We start from the raw sequence: 22,171 nt of genomic DNA on the forward strand, positions 1-22,171 counted from the left end.
AAGAATAACAGAGGCAAATCCCTTCGAAGTTGTAGGACTTGATTTTGCTGGTCCTATGAGTACAAAGGATGAAACTGGGAAAGCTTATATTGCTCTGTATACATGCGCTGTAACCAGAGCAGTGCATCTGGAACTTGTGTCTAGCCAAACAGCAAACAATTTTCTTCTATCCTTTAGAAGATTTATTTCAAGAAGAGGAGTATGTCGAATAATATATTCAGACAATGCAAAAAACCTTCAAAGGCCCACCAGCGGCCGAGCGGTAAAGTCGCTGAACACTGGTAGTTCGGTCCGAGGTTCGAATCCCGCGAACGGGCTGGCTGCATGGGCGTTTTCGTGGTTTTCCCCATGTGTAACGTGTATACGAGCCAGTTTCCCTTAGAAAGTCCTCCACGAAAGGCATTCCTCCCCTTAGGCAGATAGCCCTCGTGTGCTTTGCCATAATTAAATACACCTACACCTACACCAAAAACCTTCAAAAGAGCAGACAAGGATTTACAAAGACTATGGAATACCATCAAGGACACAGAAGTTCAAAATTATTTTGGTAATAAAGGTATTGAGTGGAAATTCAATGTCGAGAAGGCGGCTTGGTGGGGCGGTTTCTGGGAAAGGCTTATTAGATCTATCAAGTCATGTTTGAAGAAAATACTCATGAAGGCTTCACTTAAATTTGAAGAGCTGGAAACAGTTTTAATTTAAATTGAGGTGATATTGAATTCGCGTCCACTGACGTATGTTTATAGTGAAGTTGGAGAACCAGAACCGCTGACGCCAGCTCATTTTCTAGTTGGACGAAGACTGACATCCTTACCATCTGGCAAAATTCTTGAACCTGATTCAACTAAAGAAAATTTAACAAGGCGATATAAATACCGGCTAAGGTTATTAGAAGAGTTTTGGAAAAGATGGAAAAGAGAATACTTACTTGAAATTAGAAACGTAAAACAAATTCAGAGAGGTAATGCCGTAACAGATCTTTTGAAAGGCTCTGTAGTTCTAGTACATGAAGAAAAATTACCAAGATTATTCAGGAAGATGGGAGTTGTACAGGAGTGTCATCCAGGACGAGATGGGAAAATAAGGGCTTGCACTTTCCGTTTAGCTAATGGAACTCATCTTCGTCGTCCTGTGCAGTTATTGTACCCATCAGAAATTACTTGAACTTTTTGAACTGAATACAATGAACTTAAATTGCGAACACTGCATCTACGAACATTTAAACTTGTAGAACATTAAAAACATTTAGTGTTTAAGACAACTTCAGAATCCAATCCTTTTATGAACCAAGAGTTCATCGAGGGGGAGGATGTTACAGTTTATGTAGCTGGCCACGAGAGGGCGCAGCGTTTTTTACTTTTAGCTTGTTATATTTTTCTTACTGCATTGCGGATTTTTGAGATAGATGTAGTGGCAACCAGAAAAACATGATGAATGTTCTAATGTAAGCATACAATTCTTGTACATAGCTGTAAATAAAGCATCTGTGCGATAAAAATGAAAAGTAATTCCAAGCGTTCCTGTGGATATTTATTAAGGAAAGGTAAGCAAAATTTCACTTATCGATGTTGTTAAAATGTAAATAATAAGAATAAGAAAAAAGATCATAAGTTTCAACAAATAATAAATACGGGATTAAATCAATATTTTTTGTCGGAAGCAACTCTCTCATCTCTAAATTTAGAAAAACAGCTTTTTCATAAGCTATCAAAATGCTGAGTTTGTGTTGATAACAATATGCGTCGTATTGAATAAAACATCAGTTGATTCTTTACCTATTTGAATTTATTATATCATTTTATATATTCAATATTCACATTGTCCTATTATAAGATGAACCAATCTTCACAAACATTATGTTCAATAATTAACCGTAGCGAGGTTCCCATTACGCTATCTTCATTGCATAACGCTCGCCTACCATTTCACACCGTGAACCCAAAACGTTTTCCGTTTACCTTCACTTCGCTGCAAAATAGCGATATCTAGTTTCCATCTTTTCAACACTTTCCAGCTCTGAACTCTTAAGTTCATTCAAACTTAAGTGACTAAGTAAACTTAAGCCTGACTCTAACTTCGGCGAAAACTGCTTAATTAGCAGCATTAATAATCAAACATCGGAAAGTTCAGCTATTTATATCTTAATTTCTCTTAATTAAGGGTGAGGAAAAATTTAACATCTGAAAGGTATGTAAATTTTAGGAGCATATAAAAGTTATTTATATTATTCAATTTATTTTATAAAAGGTTGAATCTTTAGATACTATAAAAAAATATGAATCAGTAAGCTTTGTACCGATATACACTCATGTCCAGAAATTAAGGATAATGCAAAATCAGGCAAAGGAAGGATTAGAAGCAAAACAAATTTGAATTATTTGTAAAGCTTATTTATTAAACAAAAGGTAAAGAGCAAAAAAAGATGCTATAAGTTTGATATTATTAAAAAAAATAGCGATTTTTTCTCCCTGGAGCAAATTACAAAAAAAAAAAAAAAAAAAAACTATTTAAAAAAACCAATATTACATGGTTGGTATGATTGTTAATACATTGTATGTCTCCCAGACGATGCAATACAGTCCGTACAACGCCTAGGCATGCTGAGTATCAAATTATCGATCTGATCTTGGGGGATATTATACCACTCAAAAAGCAATGCTCTCCGAAGTTCCGGTAGACATGTAGGAGGAGGTTGACGGGCTGCAACTCGTCGGCCGAGCATATCCCACACGTGCTCTACTGGATTTAAGTCCGGTGAGAATGCTGGCCTGTCCATACCGGTGATATCCTCCGATTGAAGGCATTCGCTTACGATGTTTGCACGGTGAGGACGGGCGTTGTAATCCAGAAACACAAATTGTGCGCCCATGGCACCCCGAAACAAACGTACATGTTGTTCCAGAATGACGTCCCGATAGATTTGGCTTGTCATGGTTCCAATTTGAACATGCAGGTCAGTTCTGGAACCCAGAATAATTCCACCCCAAACAAGCACTCCTGCACCACCGTAACGGTGTCGTTCATTGATGTTGTCTTGGTGGTAACGAGTACCTGGAGCTCTCCATATGAAAGTCCGGCGAGAATCAGACTGCAAGCTAAACCTGGACTCGTCGGAAAACATCCCACAAGCCCACTGTTGCGGTGTCCACAATGCATGCTCTCTACTCCAGGCTAAACGCAGGCGACAGTGAGTTGCAGTAAGTGGAACGCATCTGACAGGTCTACGAGCATATAGACCAATCTGCCCTAAGCGTCTGTACACGGTCTGCCTTGAAATTGTTGTACGAGTGGCTGAAGAGAGCTGACGAGACAGGTCTGAGTCTGTGCTCCGCCTGTTTCTTTTGGCAGTAACTGCCAAATACCGGTCTTCATTCGGCGTTGTAACTCTGGGGCGACCTGTTCTGTAACGTCTACTCACATTACCATCCTCTTGGAATCGTTGCCAAAGCCTGGAGATGACACTCTGGGCAATTCCAAGTTCGTATGATACTTCCAGTGGGGTACGCCCACATTCCAGACGGCCGATAATTCTACCACGTCCTTTGTGTCATAACTATTTGGTTATTGCACTGAAATGCTTATAAAGCGCCTGCGAACAATTTTACTTCTATGCCTATATTCCTCATATATCACTCTCTTACACTCTCGTCATTGTGACGTACCATCGGTGTCATCTGGTTACTTCCTGAAATTTGCATATGATTCTTGAAGATGTGTGTAGTGATTTTACAGGTGATATTTTTATTTTAGAGTTTGATTTCCGCGTGACTCCGAATTATCCTTAATTTATGGACAGGAGTGTATTTCAAGAAGTGAAAGCAAATCTATTAGAAGATAATTTTCAAACTTTCACATTCGAAAACTAAATACAAGAGGATAACTTGAATTAGACTACTGTGTGGTACCATTTACCTGAAGAAATTCAATTTAAAGTTTAAATCCAGCCAGGGGGAAACAGAAATCACATTATGCACTACACTAATAAGAAGCACTGCGCGGAACATCTACGTAATGATGCCACGTCATAAAAGTGCCGACAACTTTATGTAGTTCATCCTCTCTAAAAGACAGAAATATTCATTAAGATGCCCGGCATAAAATTGTTCGTATCCTTCTACGGATAAGTTTCTAACTTGAAGAAAGCTATTCTCGTAAATGTACGGGCAACTTTATGCTGGGACATTGCTATGTAAGCCAAATTTTCATTTCCTTTGTAATCGGAGTAGAAACTAAAACATTACTTTTATAGTGGTGCTCAGCATAAATCTGCCTGCACATTTATGAAGGTTGTTTTTTAAATATTAGAAACTGGTTTGCGTCCGCTGGAACACTTTTACGAAGGTTTCCTGTCTTTTCAAACAATAGCTAACTCCCATAAATAGATTCGATCTTTTACAACGAGGCACTATTAGGAAGCAATCTCCACTAGAGAATATTCAACCAAATACAAGTATTAATAACAAGAATTACTAACCATAGAGCGCATATAAAACCTATATCTACAAACAAGAAGGCAGAGGGAAAAAATGTCATTTCTGTAGCACTGATTTGTATTTATTCATACAATTTATGATAACAAATTTGAAAACAAACATTGAATAGGCATTGAACAAACATTGAAACATTGCCAAATGATTTCTCAGAACTGATACTTTAAAACGTGTGCGTCTAACAAATAGAATACTATCCTCTGAAATTACGTTACGCGAGTGAGTAAGTGAACAGTCCTCCATCTTCCGTCAAACGAAGAAAATATGCGACCTTTATGAAGCTAGATTTATCAGAGTTCTTTATAGAGTGATATCAGTCTATTACGTGAGCTAATAATACCTACACATAAAGTAGTTTCATGCTTTGAAAGAGAAGAACGTATTTCAGGAAAGAACACAAAAACTGTGTTTATAACCGATTCGATGCAATGACTTTTCGATACAAATTACATTTTGAACGATTTTAAGAACAATAAGCAACTGTCCACCATATAAAATAATAATATGGAGCATATATCCACCATACTGTCATTGGCATTATTATTAATTGGTCCTTCAGCTGCGTGTTTTTCCCCTTTGTATAAATGTATTAAAAAAATGTTTTGAAGGTACAAAAAAATTTGGAAAAAAAACACTGGCACAAAAAATCTGTGATCTAAAATAATAAAAATTATTCTAAAAGCTTGATGTACCATGAATACGTAAAAAATATGCAGAAGCTAATATAGTTTATCATTTTTTATCGTAACATAAACATAAGTTTAGGTAAAATTCTACTAAAACGTGAAATTCCGCCAACAGGTTAATTAAAAAAATTCCAGACTTACGTGGCACAACTGACAGCGAATTAAATGTAAACAAACAGAAAGTTAAAGAAAAAATTTAACTGTAGTACATGTTGTGCTTATAAAAGAATTCCACTGCTGTCTTTTGTTATACGTATGGAGTAAGCTTGGGTGTTGCGAATGTCTACTTAAAATCGCACCGTTTGACACTGACCACATTTAACTGAATAATTTGTCAGATAATTAAAATTTGCTATTGCACTAAAGCATAATCTTCTATAATCTTCGTGCTTAGTATATTTCCGCAAACTTTGAATGGTAAAGCACACCTTAAAAAACATAGCTATTCGCATACGAGGCGGTCTCAAAAATCAGACATAAGTCATGTCATCAGAAGACAAAATTGAAGGGTTTTGTATATCCTGTAGAATTTTAAGCATTCCTTTTGTTACAAGCTTTGCATTTTTTGGAGTTAATAATTCTTACAACGGAATATAACACATTATTTTGTTAGGGCAATATTAAGGTAGATGGTATGGTACTGTACCATAGATGCATTTTGTCTTTTTCAGAAGAAATTTTATTCTTTTAAACTACTTTATTGCAAGAATGCAGCATATAGTGCATATAAACACACAAAATACATGTTGGTCTGCCATTAATGTTATTGGTAAGGCTTCTAATCAACAGCTACAACAGCTAAGCTATTAATTATTAAATTCTTAGGGAATCAAAACTGAATGTGTGAATTCGGAACTGTGCAGGATGCTGCTGCCTCTAACCTTCTCCCCTTCTTGTATACTTCAAAGATGTACTGTAATGGTAAAAAATTTCACACTTATTGTTAACTCTCAAACGCAGTGTAGAGATCAAAGTTATTAAACATGGGAAATGTTGCAAAGATCTTTCAGTTACACTATTGAGAAGTTACATAAAATATAATTGAAAGACTTATAGAAAATAAATTAGCACCAGTGTACCACATCCCTGCCTACACAGGGGAAGATATACCTTCATGAAAACTTTTGTGATGAAACTGAGGAATAATTTCAATGTACGTCAAAAATCATGAAACTGCCTTGTATTGCTGTACATTGCTAAGCATCAAGAAACATTTCAGTGCTTTGGTAGAAATGAGAAACAAGAAACGTCCATTGAAGTTTATTACAGTTGTTCTAGGTTGTTGTTTCTCTGAAGCAACAGATTCAGATATTATTATTTTCCCCCTTGTTGTTAAAAAGTAGCTACATTCCCACTGATTCTCGAAAAAACTAACGTAAATTTCTGCATTATAAAATGTTAAGATAATTACCCATCAGTTTTGAAAATATAAATGCTTTCTGACGCCTTTTTGTCTGCTTCTTTTAAGGAAAACTTTTCATCATGAATATTTTTTATACTTATTCATCAGCAAATTAGATTTTCCATAAAACAGAAATTTCAAGATCTTGTTTAATTTAGAGAATTCAGTTTGCGAAATTTAATTATTATAATACGCCAGACATCCACTAAATTTATATATCATTTCTTGTAATTTGAGAATCACAATTTAAGAATTCATCAGCTGCTATTTTAAGCAAAACTGTCGATAATAATTGAAATTATTTAAACTTTTCGGTCTACAGTTATGTCAATTATGATGCCTAACAGAGTAAAAAGAACAGAGTATTGAAAACAAATAAAGAAATAACTTACTAAACCTAACATACATATATATATATAAAATTACAAAACAATACTTTTGAAAACAAAATGTAAACATGCCTAGTATTTTCGTGCATTAAACTGGTGAAAAATTATCATTAAAGATATAAACTAAGAAATTTAGAACTAATATTTCACAAAGAACAAAAATTGAAATTCATAATTAATAAATTTCAAATAATCATATAAACGCAAAAAAGAATTTTAAAAATGTTAAAAACCAAACCTTTTCAAACAACCAAAACCCCATTTCAAAAACATTAATGACATTTAAAGAAAAACGAACAAAAACAGAAGAGGAATTCAATTAACTTCAATACCACTTTGTCGGGGGGAGGGGGGAACATTGAAATAAATTGAAATCTCTTTTCTACAAAAATCCTTGCGGCTCTTCCCCAAAGCAAGGAAAAAACAAAGTAAATTGTAATTAGAATAATTAGAATAACCTTAAATAAAGATAACTCTATTTTATTAAAAGAATTGAAAACGAAAGTACAAATATACTTCGAAAACGAAACAAAATACTTCAGTGAAAAATTTTTTTAATCAAAATGTTTACATTTAAACAGATAATCCATAATTTAAACTTTTGGTCTTTGTGAAATATTATTTCTAAATTTCTTACTTTGTCTTATATATATATATATATATATATATATATGATGTACCAGCTTTAGTCGTAGCTTCAATTATCAGACGATAAGTTTAAAAAACAGGATCCATTTATTATTATTCAGGAGAAATAGCAGTTACAAAATCAGATATCCAGAGTAAATAAAAAGAATTACTAATAACTTTTTGTATGAGGTTTACTGCATCGTGAGATTTAAGAAAAAGCCCCTGATATTCCTTTGCGAGTCCTTTTATAGCCTCTGGAAAGGCGGAGCTTCCAAGAAATGACGTCAGCCTCGTCAGCCAATCCAGTTCGCTTTAAATATTTCCAGAACATTCTATAACTGTACGTGTAGTAAAAGCGGGAAAAACAACTTGACTACCGGGCTGCGGATTTAATTCCACGTACTTTCAAATAAGAGCCCGTCGCCATTAAAAATGAAAAGAACATACAGTTAGAATTTTAAGTGTATTCTTGACTATGGAATTTTATTATTACATATACATATAATTTCACTACCAATTAACATGAGAAAATACCCTAAACAAATTTTCCTAGGATAGGATAATCTTTTTAATAAATGGTTTTTAAAAAAATTTCTTATATATATATATATAATGTTGTATGATCTTAAATCCATTTAGTGTGAATACAAGTTATTATTACTTGCGCAATTGCTGCAAAGTTAGTTAATAATAATTTATTTCCTAAACAGTATTGATTAATTGATTATATTATCTCCTAAGTTTAATTAAAGTAAAATTATTTTAAAAGTGTGCATCCATACTGGTAAGTTATATTTTGAAAGATGTTTTGAAATAATTTGAAAGCAAAATTTTAATAATGTTTTAACGGGGACTGGAGTTAAATCATCATGAAGAATAATATTTCAATTTATATATATATATATAATGCAAAGTAAAATAAAAATAAGTTTAAAATTCATTCCATATTCAATTTGGAATAAACCATATGCAAAAACCAAAACCACAGTGGCAAATTGCAAGAAATAGAGAGGCAAAATATGCCAAAACCAAAAATAATGAAATATGAAATTTACATCTTTCCCTGCATCGATCAGGGGATGGCTCAACGAAAGCAGAAAATAAAATAGCCTTTTTCTGTACCAACAAATACATAAATTAAAGTTTAAAATTTTAAAAATAATCTCAGAAAGGCCAAAGTAAACAGTGCAAAAAACTGGAAAATTACAAAAACATAGAGAGATTCAATAAAATTGCGAAATAATAAAAAATTAATTAAAAAAATATTTTGAGTATATTGAGTCCAAAAGCAAAACTTGCAAAAATAATAAATCCAGTACTTGAGAATAACAAAACCATGTGCAAATTTTTGAATCCAGTACTTGAATTAACAAAAATATATGCGACTTTTGAAAATATACAGCTGAATTAAAAAAATAATGGTATAAATCATAAACAAGAAATAAGCTTAAAAAATCTAATCATAATTTTCAATCTGAGTGGACCAAATCCAAAAATATGTAAACAAAAGTAATCCAACATATGAAAAAATTAATGAAATAAATGAAAGTTTGGTCTAAAAATTGTAAATAAAAATTTAAAAAGTGAAAAATAGATGAGTTAGTTCTTAAAATCTGAAACATTAGAGCAATAAAAGTTTTGAAATGAAAAAAACAGTCTCCTGTAAAGTAGCAAAGCCTAAAATGAGTTAAGTAAGGAATTTAGATAAATTACGAATTTTACTCAATAAAAATACTTTGAAAAAAACACCTTTTATAGCATAAAATATCTAGTAGTAAAAATTAAAATTTGAAAAAGGTAAAAACATCGAACTCTAAATTATGAAACCTGAGAAGACCGCTAATTTGAGTTCGAGTAAAGTATAAATTCGCTTCATTTCAACGAATGGAGAAAGTTTCAGTGTTTAGTTCAACGAATGGAATAAGTTGTAATATTTAATAGTAAAATAATTTTTAAATATTTTTAAATTTTAATGCATTGAGAGTGATAAGTTTTGAAAAATAAAAAAAGGTTAAATTCTGAGGAATGAATAAATAAATTTAAAAACTTTTTTAAATTGTGATGTAATGAGGGCTGTGTCTAGCAAACTATGAACAAAGTTATGAGCAAACTTAGAGAATTCAAAACAGGAAATTAGAAAAAATGTTATAAATTATAGGTAACCCAAAAGAGAAGGAAGCTGAAGTAGACCCATTTTGTTAAAAAAGAGGTAAGAGACTATTAGACAGTTTAATCTAAATTGAAACCAATGGCCAAATTTTGATAGAATGCCTGATCCAAACTATACCGCCATAATAATTTAGGTATACCCTGTCATTGAAAATAGCAATTTGGTGGTGAAAATAATTTTTAGATTGAAAACTAGCTAGCATTTTTTTATGAAATTATGTAGAACTTTGTTGTCATTTAGTATCATACTTAATTGTATTACTCTTTTGTAAAATGATTGCTGTTATTACAAATATTTTTTATTATTATTGTTTCATTAATAATAGTGATAGTAGTATTTTTTGGAGATATTAGAATTCTAATTAATTAGTTTGTTTTGAAACTGAAAGTCTTCCTTAGTCGAAGTACCTTTAACACAGTTGCTGTCGCGGTCAAGGGTTATATAGCGCTTTTAAAAAATGCAAAAAGGTAAATGCTTTATAGCGTAATATGCAGGAAGGGGTGTCTCCGCGAAGATTCTACCCAGCATCTGCTGTGATCGATATCCGGCGATGACACGACCTAATTCACTCTTATCAGGGTCATCAGACTTTATACCTTGGGACTTTTGATTGTGAAGTACTTGGAGTCGAGGTTGCATAGAGGTCGACCAATGATATTCGCCATATTGAAAGAAGTTATTTGCCGTTATGTTACTGTTATGTTATGTTACCGGAATTACAGCTGAACCCTCTTCGATGTTGTTCAAAGTGTCGTGCCATGTCTGAAGGTCATTTTCATGAGTGAAGGTCCTCACACTGAATACCTGTAATCCTAACAGCCCTACAAACTATAATATGCAGCTCTACGAACTTCTGACACAACTCAAGTGCCTCATGTCGGTAAAAATATATCTATTACTGCAAAAATACTTTCATTATTAAAAGGAAGTTTCACGTCTTTCTGTGCATTTCTGTGAAAACTGCATAGTGTTAGTATCTATACATTTCAAATTATTCAATTTTTACTTCTTTTGTTATTTTTGGAACGCTTTCTGTATATATATATATAAGAAACATAACATTTTTGTGGTATATATTTTAGGAATGGTTATGGATGGTGTTTAGAAGACGACGCTTCCCCACCTAACAGGAGTTTCGATTTACAGTCTCAGAGTTTGCCAGGAAGTAGATATTCATTATCTGATCAATGTATTCTAGCTCTGGGATCTGGTTATAGCCCTCACAGCAACAACAAGGAGCCATTTAATGTGAGTGTCTCAAAATGATATTCTCCCTCACATTACGAGAAACACCGTTTTGTTTTGAAATGAACCTATATATTTTTTAATATTTCAATGAAATTTTTTTAATTTGTATAACAGTTTAATTAGTCGGATTAGGTTATAGTAATAACTACGTATATTGCTTGGAACGGTTATAAAGAATAGAGATTACTTTTAATCGGAAAAAAAAGAAAACACATCTTTCACTTTTCTTTGGAACAAACTTACGCTAATCAACCAAAACACTATCACCACCCTCCTAATACCATATTTCTTCACCTTTGGCCCGCAAAACAGTTGAAACCGGACGTAACATAATGTACTTAGATGTTCGGAAGAAGATTCTACAAATTTTGCATGCAATGGTCAAACAATTTTTTAGGATAAGGGAGAAGTGGTTTGTGAGCTCTGAGTTTGCTTTCCCTGGCATCCTAGATGTGCTCAAGAGCATTAATATCCAGCGAGTTAAGAGGGCAGGGCATCAATTGGAGCTCATCAGCATGTTTCTAAGACCACTGTGGTATAATTTCGGCCTTATGACAAGTGTTGTCCGACTAAAAGTGCTCAGTCAGCATTGATGCTCAAATCCTTAGCTGGTCAATGTGCACCCTACAACAATCACCAATCCCAAATACTCTCACGAGACTGTCTCCCAAAATATGCCTCCATTAATATTTACGCTCCGCGGTTCATGTGTAACTATTCACCAGAAAATGTGGTACGCTAATACGCTCATCGATGAGATGTAAACAAAATCGTGACTAATCCTACGAAGCAACTCTTTTCTATTATCACGTAGTACAATCATGATGTTAATGAGCCCACTGTAGTCGTAAACATCGATAATGCTGGGTTAACAAAAGCTAATGCGAGAGATGCTTGTTGTGGAGTCCCACATCCAACAGAGTTCGATGAACTGTGTAATCAGATACACTTGGTCCTGCATTTTTCATTCAGCTGCCAGTTGAGTCACCAGCAGCCGTTCATTTGCCTTCACCGCGTAGGATAGCTTGTGTGTGTGTGTGTGTGTGTGAGTATGGCAAAGCCTCGAGGGCTATCTGCCTAAGAGGAGGGATGCCTTCGTGGAGGACTTTCTAAGGGAAACTGGCTCGTATACACGTTACACATGGGGAAAACCACGAAAACGCCCATGCAGCCAGCCCGTTCGCGGGATTCGAACCTCGGACCGAACTACCAGTGTTCAGCGACTTTACCGCTCGGCCGTTGGTGGGCCGTAGGACAGCTTGGAATGTCTGAATTAGTTGATCAAGAGTGGATGTCCAACGCATTGGTGTCTAGACCGGATTCACTGTCAGTATTTCACTTTTCATAGGTACTAATAAAAGCAGTTGACGAACATCCGACGAGGAGAGCCGTTTCGAAGATTAGTCTTCGGGTCATCACAATGTGACTTACATCAAAGTGTTTTAAACCAGCAAGCTTCACACATTAACCTGCATATGTAGTCAACAACAAGAAAAATATACCCCTATAATCTCTAATTCTCTATATCCGCTAAATAGTAGTTCTACCTTATCATAAGCCACCTACGTCATTTTGATAAGCTGATTCTTCCAAAATATGAGTGGTCATACTGCTTTGGCTGATCGAAGTAAATATTTCATTTTTGTTCCTTCTAATCTTCGTAGTCAAATAGTTCTTGTCTATTTTGCTTAAACCAGTTAAAAAGCCAGCCTTCTACTCTCCAAAATGCATTCACTTTTAAACGATATACGAAATTAATTTAAAATTAATTTTCATTCTACTCAATGGAATGCAAATAATTCATTTTCTTAACAGTGATAAAATATAAGCTTTAACGAAAATAATATTGAGCCTAATTAAAAAACATATATACAGTATAAGAACACTCGAAAATTCATAGTAAATAAAACAGAGGAAGCAACGTGAATAAAAAACTAAACCGCTTCTAGAAAAATAATACAATTTTCATAACATTTTGTAAAATAAGTCTATCATAAGATAATAAGTATTTGGTGCATATTCACAAGCAGTAGAAGCATCCGTGGATATTATTGCAAAACTTTCTTTCGTCATTGAACAGTCAAACATATGCAAGTCAAAACGAAATAACTAAAACACGATTTCTTTCTCGGAAAATATAAAGCTTAGGCTTCGTGTTAAATGAATTGTCTGCGCCGAAATGTTTCAGTCCTCAAAGAAAATTTCTAATTGTTTTTGATTTTGGATTACGTTAGTTTTGTTACAATAAGATGACTATGTTTGGAAAATTCTCATGGCTAGTGCACTGTCGAGAGACTTGACATGACAGTTCATTAAAGAAGTCCCCGATTCCATTTCTCTGGATCATTCTGTCATTTCTGCTATATGAAAACGATTCAAAATAAGCAGAACAGCAGCGGCCTGTTTCAGGTTATTCTAAAGCTACAGCATATTTTGCTCATAGCTTAACTAACTAAATAAACACACAGCAGAACCAACTCTATGAATAATCGACTCTCAAAGAATAAGAAACTGGATAACTTTCGGTAATGTATGTCGGAACCTAAATATCAGAGAAGAGCATGCCAAATGGATCCCTTATGTGAGTCCTTCTGGTGCTAAAGACAGAGGAGATTTACATGAAAAGTAAACATTTGCTCTAGTTGTGGGCAGTCACTATGTAAGGGTCTGAAGAAAATAAGAAACATTCAGCCAACCCAATAACATTAATCAACGCTACACATTTAATCGTGTCGGTGTAATGCTTTTCCTGTTAAGGTTTGTGTTGCTTGTAAAATATACAAAACGTTTTCCAAATGTACTGACTTTCACCTGAAGAAATAAAACATATGTTATTAGTTTTATTACTGCACTCGTGAACTAACTCGTAGCGTCAACCTTCTTGCAAAATTTAGAGTGAATTAAAGCTTAACGTTTTATATTATACCGAATTAATTGCCACTTACTCTTGGAAGGCAGTGGTGAAGCGGACAGTTTTGGCATTCGAGCTTTATATCTGGAAAATTAAGCCTTGTTTATCTCAAATTTGAGATCATCCTCCCCCTAAAAAATTTAAAATATCATGGCTTAGCTCTAATCTAAACAATAATATTATAATAAGCGTAGCGCCTTACAGAAAGTATTGAGTTTAGCGTGATTTAATTTTGGGTTCCATATCGACTACCTTGCTCTCAAAATTTTCAAACTTGTTTCTTACACGCTATGATAAAATGCCAATATTACTCCCTCTTCAGAATACTTTCCTTAAATGTAACAGCAAGTACAGTAATTATGTATCATAGCACCAACGGACACTTATTTTTCTTCAATCACAGCATTTAAGAATTGAAAACTAAGAACACTATATTTTTAACAATTGAAATTCCTAACTAAAGTTAATCTTACTCAGTTAATTAATCTCAGCTTTAGGTTTGGCTTCGGGAATGGAAGTTTAAAACAAGGAATTGCTCTTAACATTTTAGCGCACACTTATTCTTTCAAATCAAATAGGTTTATGTAATAATATTCTCAAAAATAATTTCTTCTGCTTTTAAAAGGTGCAGTAGCACAGTCTCTTCAATCGTTCAAAATCTCGAATAAAACATTGAAACAAATTGAAGACTTTCTTATCTAATTTTATCTGCTTTTATTACTTCAAAATAATTGTCTTTCCTTAAAATTGTTTGAGTAACATAATAAATTACTTCCTCACAATTTACTCGGTTGCTGCTTGTCAGAATATCTACAATGATTTGCATTTCAGTTATCATTATTTTAGTAAATTCAAATTCATAACAAGTAGCAGTTTTTAAAATTTTTCTAATCTTTATCTCTTTCCAGTCGCAGAACCAAATATTAGTCAAATTCGTGAATTCCTAAAATTGCATTAACAGTACTTGGAAAACGTGATGTGCTCTAAATATTTCAAATAAAATTATGATTTTCCTTGTTTCACGTAAGTCGCAGAAAGCGTCAGAAAAAGCGAAAATAATTTTTTCACTTCTTTGGACGTTGAGGTTTTACGTGTTATCTTCAGTGATCCTCTCATTAAAATTCAGAAGCGTAAATCAAATAATACGTATGAAGTGTGATAAATTAAATGCAATAACTGTTTTTCGTTCAGAATATTCTTTCTTTCTGGCTTCAGTTTTGATTCATATTGTAAAATACAAGGAAGATTGTTATTGAATTGCAAGGATATTCAGTCTACCAGAAAATTCAAAATGTGAGAACTTAAAAATAAATTTGTATTCTATATATATGTTGTTTTCTTAAACTATAACGAAACGAAATTCAACCCACAGCATTTATTTGATAACCTTATGTTTCATAGATTTTACCAGCAGTTATTTTCTCTTGCTTGACGCAAAGAAATCATGACTGTCCTGCTCAGTTTTTTTTTTGGGGGGGGAAGGGTTAATTTTCAGCGTAATTCGCGTAATAAAATCGTAGTAGTAGAGAAAACAAATGTGCCATTAGTTCTTTTGACGATTAAAATCCAAAAACAAATAAAGCATCCGAAAGAATCTAATATAATGAACAGTTATTACTCCACACAAATTTCTGAGTTTTTTTATCTGATCAAATCGAAATTAATACTTATTTACATCCTGATCAGTTTTCTTCTCTAATTTTATAAAGCACAGAATGCTAAATTGTACCAATCGTAGTACTAGAGTATATGTGGTTTTCCAGATAGGAGATTAAAGAGACATCAGGATGTGGAAATAATCCTAAATCATCATTTAATTGTCTCCATTCTTTTCCAGAATGTATGCCGTGAACTTTGGTGCGCTTCGGGAACATGGGCAAAGCCTGCGCATCCTGCGCTCGAAGGAAGTCCATGTGGGAATGGAAAAGTAAGTTAGCATTTTTTTTTTTTTTTCGGTTTTCTAATACTTGGTATGAGCTGTGTTCTTAAACATAATCGGGTTAGAGTTAAAATACCTAAAATCAGCAAGAAAAAAAGTAATAAAGCATGCCTCTGAGCCTTCCCATCTGCAGTTAGAATAATGGAAATAAAATTAAATCTTTAGCCGCCCAAACGGGAAAGTAGTTAGTGATTCTGACTGCCGTGCCAAAGGGCCCGGGATCGAATTCCGGAGAAGGCATTGTTTCAAACTATATGTTCTTTCATAGGAGGCAACAATGGCCCACAGGTGGACCATTGTTGTTCATAATAAAGTGACCCCCACTTCGGGCCTTGGTAGCGGCCAACATCTATGACGACTTGCGCCCGCCGTTGGAAAAACATAATTAAATCTTAAAAGTATCGACCTCTACTATTAAGCATAATGTAACCAGATCGTTTCAAATATACCAAAAAGAAAGACACACCAAAAACGAGTAATCGAGCTGTAAGGAAATTCGTAAGCGAATAGATTTCGATCTGACATGCAAATGATAAGCTTTTGGCGGCCAATGAATAAACAGGTGGAGCTACAAAGCTCAATTTATTGATTCAATTGCCAGTCCACCTATTCATTTATTTCATGCTCTGCCTGTTCACTTAGAATTCAAAGACTTGGATTCCATCTCACTTCGATTGTCCCAATGCCTTGCAAACAGGTTCGCGCACAGTGTAAGCATGTTACCAACTGACAGAGGATATATAGTCGACCTAAAAATATTAATGTGATCAAAACGAAAGATCTCTCTACACTTAGGTCAGAATGATAATGCCATTCGACAGTGTTGGCAGAAATGATAGGACAGATATGACATCTCAATCATATGATTATCAATATTAGATAAAACCATGGTAGACCACAAGGTCAAGAAAGGAGTGGTCCATCTAGGGAGACAACAGACCGACAGTCAAAATGGATCTCAAAGCACCTGATTCATCATTATCAAGAATCCAATTATAACCGAGATAGCAGTGACCACAAGAACCATTGATAGATAATTCAGAGAACGTAGGCTGTGCTCACAATTTACATTGTGTCGGTACTACTCCTTTTCTGCGCACAAATCGAAAAGGGCCTTTTCAGTGATGCCTAGTTCATTCGACCTGAAATATCCCTAACTGAAATTGGATTATTTTTCAGCGATGAGTCTTGTCAAGAATTAAGCCACAATAACCAGCGAAGACGCGTTATCCTGAAGACGTTCGGGACAACGGTAGTATACTTATATGACTGTCGCCTGCCATACAGCCCGACAACAGGGAGTTATGGTCTGTTATGCTATTATTTTGACAGCCGTACCCCTGTAGTTGTCATCCATGACATCTTTATAGCATGGCGGTACCTCGGTGATATTGTATAATACATTGCATTGTCTTTCATTCAATGCATCTCAGCTTAAATTTCAACAGGGTAATTCCTGGCCACATACGACAGTCATTTCTACTGATTGTCTTCGTGTTTATCAAAAACTTCCATAGCCAGCTAGCTCCTCATACCTCTTTTCAGTACAGCAGTTTGGGTTCTGATGAGCAGACGCTTCGGACCATCCCGTGATGTCGTTTACCTAACTTGTCGATTGGAGAGAGTTTAGCAAGAAATCTTGCAGGATGTTATCCACCAAATCTATTAATCTATTTCAAACCGGATAACAGCTAGCATAAGAGCCAGAGATGGGCCACCTTCCTACTGATTTATTCGCTATTTTGTAGCTGTATCTTCTGTATCATCAAATATTCAGCTCCTGTGAAATTTTAATCACTTCTTCTTCTATATATGTTCATGACATTTGTCGAATTTTGTACCATTCAGATAACTCTTTTGTTGTTATTTTTCATTTCATCCTCTGTTTTATGATAGGGAGACTCGCAATTTATCTTGCAATTTTGAAACAATCTTGCAATTTTGAAAGTAATTCTAAAATATTAAAAAATGATAAATTATTTATTCTAAATGCTAAAATGTCTTATCTTTCATTACTTTATTGAAAATTACTAAATAACATAAACCAGGGGTCTTCAAACTACGGCCAGCCAAACTACTTTTTTTTTTAAATAATTTCAGAAAATTTAAAATAAGCAAGGTAACATACACATCAACTATTTTATATAATAACCTATCTATAAATGCATTGCCTGTCATGCACGTTCTTTATAAAGTATATTATAAGCATTACACAACTGTTTCTAAAGTTACAATGAATGAAATACCGTAGCACTCTATTAAAAAAATTTGTCATTATTCTCTTTACAAGAATAAAGACTCCACGAAATAGCTTTTTCTGCTTTCATAGTATTAATTTAAAGATTGATACAACCTGAATTTCTAATAAAATTACATTTTTTAGTATGTAGTCTCTGAAGTAGGGGCACCTCTATTTAAAGGACAGAATGTTTGGTCCGGTTGGCGTATCCTTGTTGAGAATAACTATTATAGGTTGTAATTTATTTTAGTTTGGGAGACTTTTTTCACACAAAACGCGCCCAAAATATGAAATGCCCTTGCGCGAAAGTTTGCATCTGATCAAAATGTACTATCAGTACATTTTGTTACAACGGCGAGGTAAATCCACTTAACGTTACATTGCTAACCGAAGAAATCTCTGATATGTTGGTACAAGAATGTTTTGTAAATGTTTAAACAGTTTTAAGAAATTTACGTTAGGTGAAACTGCATAAATTTCTTCAAAAAAAATTTCTTTATGTTTTCATACCGGTATAGATCCAAATGTAAAAAATCTCTCTACCTAGTTTAAAAACGTGTATGCTATTCATCATAATTACATCACCATGGTATGCTAAGTTAACTAGCTTTTGGCCCTCGAAGCTTCGTGAAACAGCAATACGGTCCGCGGGTTAAGCCTTTCGGAGACCCCTGACATAAACAATTAATATTATATCCGCTGGTAATATACACCCAGAGATCTACAGCAGCTATGTGAAACAATGGATAATATTCAGCACTATGCATAACATGATATTCATAAAACATATACAAATATCATACATGTTTGTGTTTATGATCAAGACTGTTGAAGGATGAGAGTACTGATTCATTTGGGTCTGCTATAATTCTCAAACCTACGCTTTTTCTCGCTTGTTTCGTCGACTTATACTTATTTACTTCCTTAACTTTCAATTTTCTTTTAGGTGCTTAAACCGAAGATAAATGAAACTGAGAGTACCCAATCAGTAAATACTGATGACGTCATATGACAATTTTTAACTGTGTCCTGTAAAAAATATCAAAGTGGGAAAAACACTGATAAATGTAGGAATTTCGCAGCAACTTTTAGTTTCTGTCTTATTGTTTGTTCTTAAGTATAAAAACCTGGCATCATACTATTATGGCAATACACTGTGATTCTCATCACATCTTTCATTTATAATAGTCTTTACTCCACCAATATTGCATAACGCTAGAATGACATATTACGTATCGCACCAATATTATATATCCTTTGCGGTCGTATTAAGTGTATACGTAGGTATCATATTGGTCGGAATTAATTTTTGTTGAACGAACAGTTATAATATGCAAGATTATGAAGCTTGTTGACTTAATATAAGATCAGTACGGTTCTTTGCTGTGGTGGAGCAGACATACGACTGAAACGGCAAAAACTCTTCACTCTTTGAAAATAAGCACACGACCGCAAATAGTTAAGACTAGTATATACTTACAGAATCAATAAATTAGGAAAAAAATTATTTTAAAAAAGTAAAGGAATTACCAATTCCACATACCAGAAAAATGCTAAGATTTATTTTGGATCGACAATAAAAATACGGTAGTCGTAAAAAAAAAAAAAAAAAAAATGAAGTCACTATTGCTAAGAAAAAAATAAATGAGCAGAAATTTACGACTATGAAAACTACTACTTACTACTAGAAATTTACTACTTACTGATGTGGCCATTTATCATGATCTTTCCTAACTACAGCCACGAAAACTGGGCCTTTAAGGGCGTTCGATTTAAAGACGTGTGGTTTTTCGAGTTTCAAGTATAATAAGCACAGCCCTAGTCTACCTGGCCATGAGACCATACAAGCATACCATTTTCAGCCACGAGACCATGCAGCAGAACCAAAAGGAAACAAATAAACAAAATACGACTGGTTGACAACCATTGGGTCTGCTAGACCTAAATACACATACATGCAAAAAAAGCAAAAGAAACTATAAAAGAAATGCATAAGAACTGGTGCTAGTCAAACAAATCCTCATTTATCGTGCCTTGCAAATTCAGTTGCTCTTCCAAAATTTCTAAAAATGGCATTTCTGACGAAAACCTTTAATTGCATCCCTATCGCTCTGTGTAACTGGACAAGCCTCGAAACGTGAGTTGCGTTACGTTCCCCGCCTATTTTGCAATTCTTAGAGGACTGCAATCCAAATATCTTGAAATAGTCGAGAAGCTTCCATGCCCTCTAATAATCTGATTTAAATCTGTATCACTTATTATTTAAATTTTCTTGCTGATTTGAATATTTGTTAAATACCTTTTATTTCTCAGAGATGCCCACTGAATAAGGATACCGTAAAGCGAAATTGCTAGTTTTCCATCGAAAGTCATGAACAAAAATATTTTTCTTCACCATGCAAAAGATCTACAGGGGTTGGATAAAAATATGGAAACACCTTTAAAAAACATGTTTCTTTGCTTAATATGGTGTAGGAAACCCGTTGGCATCCAAAACAGCTTGCAGTCTTCTCGGAATGGATAAATACAGTTCCTGTATGTTTGCCAAGGGAATATTATACCATTCTTCCTGCAAAACGGTGGCAAGTTCAGATAACGATGTTGGCGGTGGATAACGAGAACGCACTTTCCGTTCCAATGTAGACCACAAAGGTTCGATAATATTCAGGTCTGGTGACTGTGGTGGCCAGGGGAGATGGGACAACTCATCCTCGTGCTCAGAAAACCAATCCTGGACAATGCGAGCTGTGTGAACAGGGGCTTTGTCGTCTTGGAAGACACCATCACCATCGGGGAACAAAGTTTGTACCATGGGATGAACTTGATCGGCCAAAATGTTCACATAAGTCTTGGCAGTCATGTGCCCTGACACAGTTATCATGGGGCTAGCAGAGAACCACGATATGGCTGCCCAAACCATAACAGAACCCCCGCCATGTTTCACTCTTGGCAACAAACAGTCTGTATTACAGGCTTGAGATGGCGTTCTCCAGACGTAAACTCGGCCAGAAGTGGGAAACAATGTGAAAGAAGACTCGTCAGACCATATTACTCGCTTCCACTGCTCTATAGTCCAGGCTTTATGACTTAAACACCACCTTTTCCTGTTACGGGCATTAGCATCACTGATGAGTGGCTTCTCAATCGCAGCACGGCCAGCAATTCCCTGTTTATGAAGCTCCCTTCTAATTGTTTTGGTACTCACAGGGTTCGGTAACACAACATTCATTTCAGCAGTAACTTTTGCAGCTGTGGTCTTCTTATTTTTCTTCAAAATTGCCCTTAATGATCGTCTGTCACGATCACTCAGGACACACTTTCGTCCACGCTGTGATTTAGCAGATGATGTTTTTCCGCTTTTCAAATATGCGGAATAAATCTTCGATACAGTACCTCTTGAAACACTAAACACCTCGGCTACCTTGCTTACGGACCATACGTGCTCCAACAATTTGCCCACGTTCGAAGTCTGTTAACTCTGACATAATGCAATGACAACCTCACATAACAGTACTCCGACAACAACTGAACTGTTTAGCACATTTACGAAGTTGTATAGGTGGCGTCAGTAGTCAAAAACGCCAGCGCCACCTACATATTTCATTAAAATCAATCTTTCTTTTCAAACATGCATTTCACAAGGTGTTTCCATATTTTTGTCCATCCACTGTATTTCACCCTACTGTTCATTTTCTTCACCAAGTTCTCTTCCAGCTTCCTAGTCTTGAAATAATTTGCTCATCATTTTATATTTAGAAATAATTGACAATTCCACCCATCATTTGTAACTTTAACAACAAGGGTGTCCTATGCGTGGTACATCCAAAAATGATAAATGTTTTCGATCTACAGGTTGATTATAATTAAAGTTGCGATTTCAAAACGCTCTAACTTTAAACTACCGGTCAGAATGACTTGATATTTTACCAGAACAATCGTGAGGCAATGGAAATTTTTTTGGCGAATGAAAAAAAAAATAGTTTCAAAATGTGCCGATAGATGGCATTGTCAGGGTTGACATGGCTGTTGTGGAGGTATGCACATTCCTAAGACTTAACATACGCACC

General features: G+C 34.6%; 1 protein-coding gene across 1 annotated transcript in view; it reads left to right on the top strand.

The window, feature by feature from the left end:
- The window catches only part of LOC118188807 (A disintegrin and metalloproteinase with thrombospondin motifs adt-1-like), a 63,898-nt gene that overhangs the window by 38,333 nt on the left and 3,394 nt on the right, over nt 1–22,171 (top strand). The window contains exons 11-12 of the mRNA XM_035359314.2: nt 10,850–11,015; nt 15,764–15,853. Coding sequence (XP_035215205.1) covers nt 10,850–11,015; nt 15,764–15,853 — 256 coding nt within the window. The remainder of the gene's footprint in view (nt 1–10,849; nt 11,016–15,763; nt 15,854–22,171) is intronic.

Source organism: Stegodyphus dumicola, chromosome X2, assembly GCF_044657685.1.
Source record: "Stegodyphus dumicola isolate Sdum_Otavi_A_Nest chromosome X2, ASM4465768v1".
NCBI classification, from domain to species: Eukaryota; Metazoa; Arthropoda; class Arachnida; order Araneae; family Eresidae; genus Stegodyphus; species Stegodyphus dumicola.